The sequence below is a fragment of the Capricornis sumatraensis genome, chromosome 22 (assembly GCF_032405125.1).
Source record: "Capricornis sumatraensis isolate serow.1 chromosome 22, serow.2, whole genome shotgun sequence".
NCBI lineage: Eukaryota > Metazoa > Chordata > Mammalia > Artiodactyla > Bovidae > Capricornis > Capricornis sumatraensis.
Window position 1 is genome coordinate 34,194,999 of NC_091090.1, and position 15,380 is coordinate 34,210,378.

Sequence of the window (15,380 nt, forward strand, 5' to 3'; positions counted from 1 at the left end):
CCTTCTGTTCCCTTTCTTTCACTCCTGATGCTGTATCTCATTTGCATTAATTGCTTGTGCATAAACCTTTGTTTCAAGTTCTCTTTTCTGGGAAAGCCTAGGCAATGACCACGAGTCTGGGGGGCCTATAAAAATGTTCTGGATCATAAATACAAATTTTGAAGTTTCTGACTGTCAAAGACATTTGCAACTGTTACCAACTCTTTGAAGTTGGGCCCTAAAAATGGTCTTTTTGCTGGGTGTTGGTTGTGCCAATAGAACAAGATAGAGTTCAGCTCAGAAGCAAAGGAAGGAACTTCCCTGGTGGCCCAGTGGCTAAGACTCTGCACTTCCAGTGCAGGGGACGTGGGTTTGATCCTCGCTTGGACAACTAGGTCCTGCTTGCCACAACTAAGATCTGCCACAGTCAAGTAAATACATAAAAATAAATATTTTAAAAAAGTAGAAGCAAAGGAAGTTTTATCCTTTAGTTGTAAAATGGAGAAATGGGAGCGCAGCATCAAGAGTATGCCCTCTGCTGGACAGCCCCTCCGCAGGTGGCTTGATTGGGGTCTCTCATCATTGGGAAGCAGGTCGCACGGTTCTGCCGGGGCAGGCGCAGCTGCCCTGCCTGTGGCTCCACACCCCAGTGCCAGGCGCAGTGTCTCTGCACACGGCCTGCTGCTGCCATCTAGAATTGTGCCTTTCACAGCACTTCTGCACATAGTCCCCTGAGCTGAAGTTTGGGACACAATGCCTCTGTACCAGGTACCCTATGAGAAAGTGAAACAATACTAAGCACCAAGGAAAAGACAAAAAAGGCTAGAGTTTATTACCCAGATTCTATTTTCATTTTCTGGCAACTGCTAATGGTCATTATTCCTGGGAACCAAAAGAATGAAGGACATTACATGAGGAGAGATTTTAGAGAAAGAAGAAGACTGAAGACCAAGGTTGAGGCAGCTCAACATTTAATGATTGGGTAATAGAGAATTTTAAGACTCTTCATGAGATTGGGAGGAAAATCCAGAGATGTGAGAGGAAAACTCTATTAGTTGAATTAAAGGTTAAGCTGCTATAATAAAAAGACCCTGAAAATCCAGTAGCTTAAAGAAGAGTCCTTCTCTGTCTACCTCTGTCTCTGTCTCCCGCTTTCTCTCTCAGGCAGGGGTGTAGCTTGTTAACAATTATGGAATATTTCTGCTCCACCTTATTCTTAGTGGCTCCCAGCATTTAAAGGTTTATCAAGACCTCTTAATGTTCTAAAGCGGAGGATCTCAGTCAGCATCTAGATGGAGGCTGATTGGAAGGTGGACCATCAGGAAATAACTTCAAATATGAAAGTATACCGCTGATAGCTTACATTGAATGATGTCAGATTCATGATCTCTGAAGAAGAACATTTAACTTGGGACCAGGGACCAGGCTTGATCACTCAAGAGCTTTTGTATAGCAGAATTTTATTAAAGTATAAGAAGGGACAGAGAAAGCTCCTAACATAGACATCAGAAAGGGGATGGGGAGTGCCCCCCTGCTAGTCTTTAGCTCTATGTTTTATGTCTGTTAGTTCAGTTCAGTTCAGTTCAGTCGCTCAGTCATGTCTGACTCTTTGCGACCCATGAATCGCAGCACGCCAGGCCTCCCTGTCAATCACCAACTCCTGGAGTTCACTCAGACTCATGTCCATCGAGTCAGTGATGCCATCCAGCCATCTCATCCTCGGTCGTCCCCTTCTCCTCCTGCCCCCAATCCCTCCCAGCATCAGAGTCTTTCCAGTGAGTCAGCTCTTCACATGAGGTGGCCAAAGTACTGGAGTCTCAGCTTTAGCATCATTTCTTCCAAAGAAATCCCAGGGCTGATCTCCTTCAAAATGGACTGGTTGGATCTCCTTGCAGTCCAAGGGACTCTCAAGAGTCTTCTCCAACATCACAGTTCAAAAGCATCAATTCTTCGGCACTCAGCCTTCTTCACAGTCCAACTCTCACATCCATACATGACCACAGGAAAAACCATAGCCTTGACTAGGCGGACCTTAGTCGGCAGAGTAATGTCTCTGCTTTTGAATATGCTATCTAGGTTGGTCATAACTTTTCTTCCAAGGAGTAAGAGTCTTTTAATTTCATGGCTGCAGTCACCATCTGCAGTGATTTTGGAGCCCCCCCAAAAATAAAGTCTGCATTGTTTCCACTGTTTCCCCATCTATTTCCCATGAAGTGATGGGACCAGATGCCATGATCTTCGTTTTCTGAATGTTGAGCATTAAGCCAACTTTTTTCACTCTCCTCTTTCACTTTCATCAAGAGGCTTTTTAGTTCCTCTTCACTTTCTGCCATAAGGGTGGTGTCATCTGCATATCTGAGGTGATTGATATTTCTCCCGGCAATCTTGATTCCAGCTTGTGTTTTTTCCAGTCCAGCATTTCTCATGATGTACTCTGCATATAAGTTAAATAAGCAGGGTGACAATATACAGCCTTGACATACACCTTTTCCTATTTGGAACCAGTCTGTTGTTCCCAGTCCAGTTCTAACTGTTGCTTCCTGACCTGCATACAGATTTCTCAAGAGGCAGGTCAGGTGGTCTGGTATTCCATCTCTCTCAGAATTTTCCACAGTTTATTGTGATCCACACAGTCAAAGGCTTTGGCATCGTCAATAAAGCAGAAATAGATGTTTTTCTGGAACTCTCTTGCTTTTTCGATGATCCAGCGGATGTTGGCAATTTGATCTCTGGTTCCTCTGCCTTTTCTAAAACCAGCTTGAACATCAGGAAGTTCACGGTTCATGTATTGCTGAAGCCTGGCTTGGAGAATTTTGAGCATTACTTTACTAGCATGTGAGATGAGTGCAATTGTGTGGTAGTTTGAGCATTCTTTGGCATTGCCTTTCTTTGGGATTGGAATGAAACCTGTCCTTTTCCAGTCTTGTGGCCACTGCTGAGTTTTCCAAATTTGCTGGCCTATTGAGTGCAGCACTTTGACAGCATCATCTTTCAGGATTTGAAATAGCTCAACTGGAATTCCATCACCTCCACTAGCTTTGTTTGTAGTGATGCTTTCTAAGGCTCACTTGACTTCACATTCCAGAATGTTTGGCTCAAGATGTGTGATCACACCACCGTGATTATCCAGGTCGTGAAGATCTTTTGTGTCCAGTTCTTCTGTATATTCTTGCCCCCTCTTCTTAATATCTTCTGCTTCTGTTAGGGCCATACAATTTCTGTCCTTTATTGAGCCCATCTTTGCGTGAAATATTCCCCTGGTATCTCCAATTTTCTTGAAGAGATCTCTAGTCTTTCCCATTCTGTTCTTTTCCTCTATTTCTTTGCATTGATTGCTGAAGAAGGCTTTCTTATATCTTCTTGCTATTCTTTGGAATTCTGCATTCAGATGCTTATATCTTTCCTATTCTCCTTTGCTTTTTTGCCTCTCTTCTTTTCACAGCTATTTGTAAGGCCTCCCCAGACAGCTATTTTGCTTTTTTGCATTTCTTTTCCATGGGGATGGTCTTGATCCCTGTCTCCTGTACAATGTCACAAACCTCATTCCATAGTTCATCAGGCACTCGATCTATCAGATCTAGGCCCTTAAACCTATTTCTCTCTTCCACTGTATAATCATAAGGGATGTGATTTAGGTCATACCTCAATGGTCTAGAGGTTTTCCCTGTTTTCTTCAATTTAAGTCTGAATTTGGTAATAAGGTGTTCATGATCTGAGCCACAGTCTGCTCCTGGTCTTGTTTTTGTTGACTATGTAGAGCTTCTCCATTTTTGGCTGCAAAGAATATAATCAGTCTGATTTCGGTGTTGACCATCTGGTGATGTTCATGTGTAGAGTCTTCTTTTGTGTTGTTGGAAGAGGATGTTTGCTATGACCAGTGAATTTTCTTGGCAAAACTTTATTAGTCTTTGCCCTGCTTCATTCCGTATTCCAAGTCCAAATTTGCCTGTTAGTCCAGGTGTTTCTTGACTTCCTACTTTTGCATTCCAGTCCCCTATAATGAAAAGGACATCTTTTTTAGGTGATAGTTCTAAAGGGTCTTGTAGGTCTTCATAGAACCATTCAACTTCAGCTTCTTCAGCATTACAGGTTGGGGCATAGAGTTGGATTACCATGATATTGAATGGTTTGCCTTGGAGATGAACAGAGATCATTCTGTAATTTTTGAGACTGCATCCAAGTACTGCATTTTGGACTCTTTTGTTGACCATGATGGCTACTCCACTTCTTCTGAGGGATTCCTGCTTGCAGTAGTAGATATAATGGTCATCTGAGTTAAATTCACCCATTCCAGTCCATTTTAGTTTGCTGATTCCTAGAACGTCGACGTTCACTCTTGCCATCTCTTGTTTGACCTCTTCCAATTTGCCTTGATTCATGGACCTGACATTCCAGGTTCCTAAGCATTATTGCTCTTTACAGCATCAGACCTTGCTTCTATCACCAGTCACATCCACAGCTGGGTATTGTTTTTGCTTTGGCTTCATACCTTCACTCTTTCTAAAGTTATTTCTCCACTGATCTCCAGTAGCATATTGGGCATCTACTGACCTGGGGAGTTCCTCTTTCAGTATCCTATCATTTTGCCTTTTCATACTGTTCATGGGATTCTCAAGGCAAGAATACTGAAGTGGTTTGCCATTCCCTTCTCCAGTGGACCACTTTCTGTCAGACCTCTCCACCATGACCCGCCCGTCTTGGGTTGCCCTGCAGGCATGGCTTAGTTTCATTGAGTTAGACAAGACTGTGGTCCTAGTGTGAGTAGATTGACTAGTTTTCTGTGAGTGTGGTTTCAGTGTGTCTGCCCTCTGATGCCCTCTTGCAACACCTACCATCTTACTTGGGTTTCTCTTACCTTGGGCTGGGGTATTTCTTTAAGGCTGCTCCAGCAAAGCGCAGCCACTCCTCCTTACCTTGGATTAGAAAGCTATTAATCGGATAAGAGAGACATCTGAAGACTGACGGAGTTTCACCAGGCCCCTTTCCCACAATATGCATTTTTGAGAAAGGGTGGCAGGAGATGTGTCACCCCTCAGCCATAAAACAATTGATATGAATACTGGTTTGTTGAGCGATTATCAGCCAAAAGTTAGTCTTAGGTAGAACCATTTTGAAGAAAGGCAAATGCAAAGCAAATACATGGTTTCATGAACATAGCTTAAGAAAAACATTTCCATAAGAAAAACGCATTGGTTAGCTCAAGGTTTGAGAAAAGTTAAGTTCAGGTAGAACAAGGTGTTGTCATGGCAACAGAATTTTAAGAGAAAAACTTCTGACAGTTGTAGTTTGTTTCCTCCTGCCTCTTAAGGGAGAGAGAAAAACATGTCTGACACTTGCAGCCTATTTCGTCCGTTTGGAGACCCCTGAGCTTCCTGCTGGTTACCCTCTCATCTCTTTCAGGAGATGACTGGGAGATGAGAGTTTCTGTCAGTTCCTTCCACATTTAGCCCTAAGTGGGAAGAGAGGGGGATGTGCGGGGCACAGGCAGCCAGTTAGGAGCTTTTCCTTAGTTTACTACTGTCCTGTTGGAACGAGGAACGAAAGCCCTGGCAGGGGCCTGGGCTACACAATAAGGAGTGTGTCCTCTGACAGCAGCCCCAAAACCTGGGTGGCCACAGAGGTGCACAAGCTCCTTTCACAGAGACACTGGTGACCTGGGGTGGGACAGAGGGAGAGCACGATGATGGAACCTGTTGGCTTCTCAGGTTTTGGTGAGGATTGCAATTGACCCCTAGATATGTGTTAGAAGTCTTAGCTTTTAGGATAAGGAAATAGGCTTCTTTCAGGGAGAAGCTGGAGGTTTCAGTCTGTGTCTGTGTGCTGTTCCCTGGAGAGACAGCCACAGTGAGTCTGGGTGAGCCTGTTAAGAACTGTTTCTCAGTTCCTTATAGCCTCATGGATTTCATGGACACAAGCTTCATTGGCTTTCAGAGCTTTATGTTTTGAAGGGTCATGTCTCAGGTGTTAAGTCTTCAAAATTAGGGTCCCAGATGTGGGACACTTTGTTCCTCCAGGAGAAACTGACAGTGGTGACTTCCCACCTGCTTCTATATTGTGGCTCCAAGGGTGGGTTTCATGTAGAGATTTTGTCTCTGCCTCTTCTAATGATTTATTTATTTTTTAATCTTCTAATGATTTTAGTTTGGGCTTGTCCTATTCATCTTGTATATAGGATTCACCCAGCTAGTTTCCACATTTCTTTTCAAAGAAGTTGTTCTGTGTAAAACTGTAGATTCATTGTGTCCATGGGAGGAGAGGAGATCTGGAGCCAGTATGTCATGAGTGAACAGGAACCGTCTACCCTTTTGAACAGCTTCTTCTCTCCGTTTCTCTCTCTTTGCCATTCTTGTTGCTTTTTGTATCTGTCTGTCCCTCTTTTCCTCAATCTCTAGTTCTTGTTCTATTCAAGTGTTTTTTCTTTTTATACTTTTTATTTTGAAATAATTACAGATTGACGAGAAAGTCCAAAGTCAGTAGAGAGCAGTCTTGGATATATTTGATCTATTTTCTCCCAGTGATTTTATATTATATAACTATGCTGTGCTGTGCTTAGTTGCTCAGTCATGTCTGACTCTTTGCAATCCCATGGACTGTAGCCCGCCAGGCACCTCTGTCCACAGGGATTCTCCAGGCAAGAATACTGGAGTGGTTGCCATGCCCTCTTCCATGGAATCTTCCCAACATTAGTGATCAAACTGAGGTCTCCTGCACTGCAGGCAGATTGTTTACGCTCTGAGCCACCGGGGAAGCCCAAGATTACTGGAGTTGGTAGCCTGTCCCTTCTCCAGGGGATCTTCCTGACTCAGGAATCGAACATAGTCTCCTGCTTGCAGGTGGAATCTTTACAGCTGAGCTACCAGGGAAGCCCATTATACAACTCTAATGTAATTTAAAACCAAGGAAACTGACATATATGCATTGTGTGTGTTTAGGTCTATGTCGATTTTTCCCCGTGTGGATTCCTGAGGCTACCATTGCAATCAAGATATGGATTTATCCCATCACCACACACATCTTCTTTGTGATACCCCTTTTAGGGTATAGTCACAGCTAGTTCCGCTCTTCCCCTGAAAGAAAGTCGTTCAGTTACATCTGATTCTTTAGCTCCCCTGCACTATACAGTCCATGGCATTCTCTAGGCTGGAATACTGGGGTGGGTAGCCATTCCCTTCTCCAGGGGATCTTCCAACCCAGGAATCAAACCCTGGTCCTCTGCATTGCAGGTGGATTCTTTACCAACTGAGCTATCAGGGAAGCAGCCCTCTCCCCTGAACCCTTTGTAAAACCATTTCTAACTCCTATGTTGAAAAATTGACATAATTTGGTCTCTGTCTCTATTGTTTTCTTATTTCATAGGTGTTATATAGATGGGATCATATTTAAGCTATTATCATAGACTTATTTTCATTCAACATAATACCCTTGAGATTCATCCAAGATGTTGTGTGTATCAATAGTGTATTCTTTTTTATTGCCATGTAGTATTCCATGGTATGGATGTACCAGTATTTGTTCAGAATATTTTAGTTGTTTTCAGCTTTTTGCTGTTACAGATAAAGCTGCTACGAAAAATTGTGCACAGGTTTTTGTGCGGAATAAATTTTTGTTTCTCTGTCATAAATGCCCAAGGGCATGATTACTGGGCTGTATGGAAAGTGGATATTCGGTTTTTAAAGAAACAGTCAAGCTCTTTTATCAAGTCGCTGCATCATTTTATATTCTCATTAGTAATGTATCAGTAATTCAAGTTTTCCACAATCTTACCAACATTTGGTATTGTTCCTATATTTTTTATTTTTGCTGTTCTAGTAGGTAAGTGGTGATATGTCGTCATGGTTTTAGCCTGCATTTTGCTGATTAGTGATGCTAAACATGTTTTCATGTTTCATAAAGATATCTTTACCATCTATGTATTTACATTGGTGAGTTATCTGCTCAAATGTTTTTTGAGTTATTTTCTTATTGTAGAGTTTTGAGAGTTCTTTGTATATTCTAGATATGAGTGTTTTCTATGAGAAGCAGCTTGACAATATTTTCTTCTAGTGTTTAGCTTATCTTATTATCCTCTTAACCGGGTCTTTAATAACTATTTTATTTTGATGAATCTTTACTTGTAGATTTTTTAAAAAATATATCCTGCTTTTGTTGTATTATATTCCAATATAAAACAGGATTTTGAAAAACAGCATAGGGATAAAAAGCATGTAATTTCAAATAAGCATTCCTGCTGCTGCTGCTGCTAAGTTGCTTCAGTCATGTCCGACTCTGTGTGACCCCATAGACGACAGCCCACCAGGCTCCCCTGTCCCTGGGATTCTCCAGGCAAGAACACTGGAGTGGGTTGCTCCTAGATAATGTCAAATTATTAGCCAACATTATTTTGCCAATTAATATTTGCAGCAGCAAGATTGAACTGGGAAGAAGTATTAATAGCAGGTCTATGATTCTTTCCATTTCTGAACATCCTATGCCATATTGGTCTTTCCTCAGCCTCCTTATAAATATTATGTTGGGATTTAATATAAATATTATGTTGGGATTAAAGTGGAGAGATTACTGAGATAATTCTAATTTAGACTATTTTAAAGAAGAGATAGTTTCTCCTTACACATAGAATATTATTAAAAAAAAGGATTTATGCTTATATGGGAAATGACTGGCTATAAAATGTAAGTTAATTATCAAAGTTCTCTGTGCTTTTGTGACTAATAACATAAAAAACCAAGATGCTTCCAACCTAAATAGCTTTCTCTGAGATAGCTTATACTTCTAACTAACAGTGGTCTATTACTCTGGAACAAAATGTGTTCTAGTGGGGAAAAGAGATTTTATATTTTTTGAAGCTGTATTTGATGGTTAGGCCAAAGCCTTCCATAGACAGATGTTAAGTATTCCTGCCTTTCCTTGTATAGTCAAGTGTATAAGCTGTTTTGAAATTGATTGATCTTCAAACTTCAATACCCACAATACCCTTCAAGTTTCTTTCAGTTTACTTTAGCAATTATAGCTATCTTGATTAACTCAATCATGTGCATTGTAAATGCAAAGACGACTTGAATTGAAGCAAACCACGGAAGTTCCATTTAACAAGTCAATAGTTTTTCTGTTTGGTTAAGTAAATTATTACAACTCTCCGATAGAAATTGAACAATGTTATAGAGGACGTGGTGTTCTTCCTTAGCCACATTAGAAGTTTGGGAGTAAAATGTGGGTGTTGCCATTTAATATATTACCTTAAAGGTTAGAATCTGCCTAAACTTTAACTCTGTGATCTCTTAGAAGTTGGTTATAATTTGCTGTATGACTCAGGGAGTCAAACAGAGTCTCTGTACAACCTAGTGGGGTGGGATGTGGAGGGAGGCATAAGAGGGAAGGGACATAGGTACACCTATGGTTGATTCATATGATGTTTGGCAGAAGCCAACACAATACTGTAAGGCAATTTTCCTTCAATGAAAAATAAATAAATTTAATTATAAAACAAAAAAGAATGTGGTTACGAATATAGGGTGAAAATTAATTTATATTTAAAGTTAAGCAACTGAATGAGTTATTATTTATATATGCAGTATTTTTTTTTTAACAATTGTGTGAAAAAATCTCCAGTGTTTAGTAAAATACCTAAGGCATTAAAAGAGGAGAGCTAAGATAACTGCAAAGTCTAGGGAGTTATCTGACCTCTGTCATTTATGAGAAGTTACAAAAGAGGGGGATTAAGTAATCTCTTGCATTCTCTTTGAAATTCATTTTCCCTGAGGATTGTTATCTCTTGGCAGCTAGGCAACATCAGCTAATTAGTAGTACAGGTCATCCGTTCCTCAGAGACTTCAGTCAGGTAAACTGTTTTCACCAGACCAGTTTTACTGCTGTTTCATACCAACCTCACACTTTCGTAATGAGCTGTCCCTCATAGAGCCAAGACATTATATTCAGAAAGAATCCTGAGAGTTTGAAATTGCCTTCCTATGTCATCCTACCAGCTAGACACAATGCTGATCTTCAGTACCATGTGAAGGTATTTTAAAATTATTGAGAGAAAGCATCTTCTTGCTTAAGGAAAGCTTAGGGATATCCAGTGCTGGTAGAGTCAACTTATGTACTCATTTCATGCCACCCGAGTCCTTAGTCTACATACCAAGGTTCCAATGCCCAGTGCTGTATTAAAGGCAGGAACTTGGAAATGAGGTAGAGAATGAGCTTAGGACACTCACATGAGGGGAATAAAACTGAGAGGACTGGATCTTGGTCTCTGTAGCACTTTAGGAATTGGGAAGTTAGCTTGTTTTCAGTTGCAAGTGTTCTTTCAAGGTTACATTGAGTAATATAAATGTTAGTTGGCAAAAGAATCAGAAATTCTTATAGAAGTTCATCAACTTTAAGAACTAAACTTACCTGTTCCTTATGGAAGCTGACATTTTGTTCCTAGACATTTCATTCTATTGTAGTATATTCATTATGTCTCAGTATGTATATATGGAAAAATTGAAACACAAGATTTTTGGCTGTAATAAAACAAGTCCTTCAGTAATTGAACAACAGTATATATGTGAATGTGAAAATATTAGACTATATACTTTCATTTTTTCCTCAGTTCCTTATTTTGTGTGAAATTACAGAATGTTTCGTAAAGTGTATTGTCAATACCTGTAGTTTTAAAATGTTCATGTTCTTAAAGAAATGAACATGTGTACTTTTCCACACACTAGTTTGGCAGTTAAAACAGTGAATGTCCATTTTGTGGTTATTGTGTCAATGCATTTTTTAATTTATTGTTAATGAAAAATGATCATTCTTCAATTGGAGAGGAGAAATGTGGGTCAGAAAATGTGATCTGAAAGTTTAATTTATTGGTGTATTAGGCAGATGACAAGGTGATGTGCAATGTACACTGGTGACTGTCCTTCCACCCTTGCACACACTTATGAATGGACTCTACGTTTTGTATGAATGCTTTCAGTGTCCAGCTCAGATCTTTCTACTGGCTGGTGTACCAGTCCACACCATATTTGTTATGAGTATTGACTGATAGCTCCACAGCTCTTTCCTTCTTCAAAAAATTGCCATCAGTTGAATGGGAGGCATATTGCCAGGAGGTCTCCTGAATGTGTTTGGGGCAGCATGCAGACAATGACAGACTCGTGGGATATATAAAAGGCTGCCTTTTTGTCAAGGTGGGACTGCTTCTGACACAATGCATGCTCCACAGCTTGTTATTCTGTATAGTAGTAACTAGATTCATTTAAATGACTAGGTATTTACATTTACCTGAGTTAAAATTAAATTTAAAATTCAGTTCTTTATCTGCCCCATTTGAAATGCTCAGGTAGCATGATTGTGTATGTGATGACAGAATATTTTTACCAGCAGATAGTTCTATTTGGAGAGTCATTTTCCAGCTTTCTATGGGATCAGGTTCATGCTATTCCATTTGAGATCAATCCTTGCTTAGCACATTTGTCTGCTCTGTTTTGCTTCCCTGATTCTCTTTGTCTTGAAGACATTCATTCAATGACCAGCATGCAAAGGAATTCCTATGTCAGCCTCTTCTCCCTAAGCTGGCCAAACTCTGTCCATAGTGATTAGAAGTGTTATTTCTGAGATTATGATTGATCTGTTTCTTCCTCATTTATATGTTCTTCATTGCCATTCAAATATTGATAGTGAATAATCTTGTCTCCTATAGGAATTCCAGGCATTTTAGTTGTTGGTAATATATGAAAATGAAATCAACAGAAAGAAAATGTAAGTACAGGTCACTGATTTTGAATTTCTACTGTGAACTGACTACTTCTGTTGTTTAGTTGCTAAGACTTGTAAACTCTTTTCGACTCCATGGACTCTATCTCACCAGAATATGCTGTACTGAAGTGGGTTGCCATTTTCTTCTTCAAGGTATCTTCCCGATCCAGGGATTGAATTGGTGTTTCCTGCGTCTCCTGCATTGGCAGGTGGGTTCTTTACCACTGAGCCAAGAGGAAAGCCCATGAACTGACTATGCACAGTGAATACATTTTTGGAGTTCTTGTTAAATAGGTTTAGCAATTTTAGGTATCTTAAGGGCAAGAGCTAAGCAGTATAATTGAAGGTGATTTTTTAGGCTCTAAGCAATTTACTTTTTAGTACTATACAAAAAGATCAGGATATAGCATTCACTAATATCATGTATTAGGAGTAGAGTAACTATTCTGCCAAAATGTTTACATGAGGCAGTATCATAGTGATACTTTGAATGTAATATAATCCTTTGTACAACTACATTCTAGCTCATAAATTTCTATATGTGAATACATTTTAGAGATTATTTTGTATTATTATATTCCATGTGAAGTGAAAGTCATTCAGTCCTGTCTGACTCTTTGTGACCCCATGGACAATATAGTCCATGGAATTCTCCAGACCAGAACTGGATTGGGTAGCTTTTCTCCTGGGGATCTTCCCAACCCAGGGATAGAACACAGGTCTCCCGTATTGCAGGCTGATTCTTTACCAGCTGAGCCACAAGGGAAGCCCCTATTACATGTGATCTATGTGCATATCCAGTCATGTAGAATTATGAGATACACATTTAAAATAAACTTTCTCCCTTTGTCTACATCTTTCTTACTCTTTCTAATCAGTTTCCCTTGATTTCCCTCATTCTCACTTTCTCTAAAAAGTACATATAAAATGATCATACTTTAATCCTATAAAACTCAATCTGAAAAAGGCATTTTATATGAGTGACTGATGCAAACCAAGGTTCATTATTTGAGTTTATTATTATTATTTGTTATTTTATTAATTATCAACATATAACTCAATATACAACTTTCTGTAATAGTATAGAGCTCTATTTCAATGAGTACATCATTTATTCAAATAGTTGCATATAAAACCACACGACCATCTCTTTGAACATGACAGATTTTCTTCTTCATCCCTGCACTGTTTTTGGAAGATACCTTTAATAAATTACTAAACCCTTGATTTGACAGGAGCCATGTGCTAACAAAGGATGGAACAGAAAAATGAACGTTCTTTCGCTGGATTTATCTTATTGGGCTTCTCTGACAGGCTCCAACTTGAGCTAGTCTTCTTTGTGGTTCTTTTGATCTTCTACATCCTCACTTTGCTGGGAAACACAACCATCATTGCGTTGTCCTACTTGGACCCACGTCTTCACACCCCGATGTACTTTTTCCTCTCTAACCTGAGCTTTCTGGACATGTGCTACACCACCAGCATTGTTCCCCAGTTCCTATTTAATCTCAGCGGAGCAGACAAATCCATTTCCTTTGGCGGTTGTATAGTTCAAATGTACATCTCTCTGGCGTTGGGAGGTACGGAATGTATTCTAGGAATTATGGCAATTGACCGCTATGCAGCTCTTTGCAGGCCCCTTCACTACACAGTAATCATGCACCCCCGTCTGTGTGCCCTGATGGCTTCTGCTTCATGGATCACTGGTTTCGCCAATTCCTTACTGCAGACAGTGCTTGTCTTCCTTTTACCTCATTGTGGGAGAAATAAATTAGCCCACTTCTTTTGTGAGATCCCTTCTTTTCTCAAACTTGCCTGTGTTGACACCACCATGAATGTGTATGCGACCTTCTTTGCCAGTGTCATCATGCTTCTCGCACCTGTTTCATTAATCATGGTCTCCTATGGTCGGATTGTCTGGGCGGTCTTAAGAATAAAGTCCACTGGAGGGCAGAGAAAAGCATTTGGCACGTGTGGGTCCCACCTCACGGTGGTCTCCCTGTTCTTTGGCACAGCCATCTATGTATATTATCAGCCCAGCAGCAGCGACTCCCAGGATCAGGACAAGTTCATGTCTCTCTTCTACACTGTCATTATCCCCATGACCAACCCCCTCATATATACACTGAGGAACAGAGATGTGAAGGGAGCGATGAAGAAGGTGCTTTGGAACGACTCTGACTCCAGATGATGGCTGAGGAGGACAGTTTAATGAAAAGACTTTGAAAGTCAGAACTACTCAGATATATATGTGTGTCCCATGAGGAAAGGAAATCTAAAATTTCCTTTGACAACTCTGCATGGAATTTGTTTCCTTCATTCCCATCATTGCATTGTCCTACTTGGGCCCATGTCTTCATGTTGAAAAGTGAGTGTTCAGTTTCTAAGTTCATGTATTCATTTCAACTTCCAGAGATGCTGATTCAGTGTTCTGACAGCATCTGCTTTGTAGTTACTGTTTTAACAGCTCCAAGGATTTTTATTTGCACTCCCATTTGGGTACATTGTTCTGTATCTATTTGCAAAAAGACATGTGTCTATATTACGTGAAGCCCAAATAAGAACATAAAACCACTGAAACACTGTAAGGAATATTATTAATAATATTTTCTAGGAGTTACTAGAAGATACCATTCATTCTTTTATTTGGATCATGGCTCTACTAAAATTCTTTGGTTTGATGGTTGGATCAGATGTTTTTCACTGATGTAGGTGGAGCACTTGTGGGGAAAATAAAGTTGAATATCAAAGAAAATCTTGCTGCATTAATCCCGGTAAAGCCATTCAGACATCAGGTGCAACTGTAACCTCAGCAGCGCAGCAGCCATGTTGTGTAGGATCATTTCAGAGAAGGTCGCACCTAGGACTCACTGAGCGAAGGGTATGATGCACTGCTGGCAGTGACACTGGTAGCCCTTCGTTGGTAAGAACACCAGGTAGTTCTTACATGTATTTTTGTTCACAGCAGGAGGAAAACACCTATGTGAGGTATAAAGTCGGTTATTTTAATTTTGTGAACCACCTAGTTCCTCTCTAAAATGAGATTTTTAAATGAGGAAATTTCGAGGGCATTATATCTGAGCAGCACATGACCCAAGTTCTACTGCCTATTCTACACATTTTACCTACTGTGATGCAGCAAAAGTTTCAAAAGGTAAAATATGTTTAGATTATTCTCATCATGCCATTTTATAAACTCTTTGATTTAGGCATCAATTGGTTAAGACCTTAAAATCTCTCCTCTGCCAAACTTCCCGTGAAATTTGAATTTAGTGAATATTGAAAATGGCCCCTGATTCCCAGGAAATCCCATGTTTGGTGGAGATGTCCTCAGACTCATCAGAAGGAAATTGAAAAAGCAAATATTGTGTCTATTAATTTAAAAATATGTGCCTAAGCTTTAGTAGTAGCTGTCTAATTGTGAAATAACTGTCACAGAGTTCTGAATTATGAGTAACAAAATAAACATTCCAGAAAAAATTAATCTGCCATACTAGCTCTTAGATCCCTATTATAGCTCAGTTTATAGCAGAAATTTATTTTCAGGTATAGATTCTGTTTTTTTGTGTAAGTTAAATGTCACAAACAGTGATTTTTCTCTGGAGGCTAGAGCTTTGACTGTGTTGTCATCAAAGAAATATTTATGATTTTGGTAGATTTCC

General features: G+C 39.9%; 2 protein-coding genes across 2 annotated transcripts in view; both read left to right on the forward strand.

Annotated features, from left to right (window-relative positions):
• LOC138069278 (zinc finger protein 184-like) overlaps nt 1-15,380 on the forward strand; it is a 1,142,341-nt gene that overhangs the window by 691,443 nt on the left and 435,518 nt on the right. The window lies entirely within an intron of this gene.
• LOC138069302 (putative olfactory receptor 2B8) lies at nt 12,974-13,909 on the forward strand. The gene has a single exon (XM_068960556.1). It carries the CDS (start codon nt 12,974-12,976, stop codon nt 13,907-13,909), a length of 936 nt encoding a protein of 311 aa, XP_068816657.1.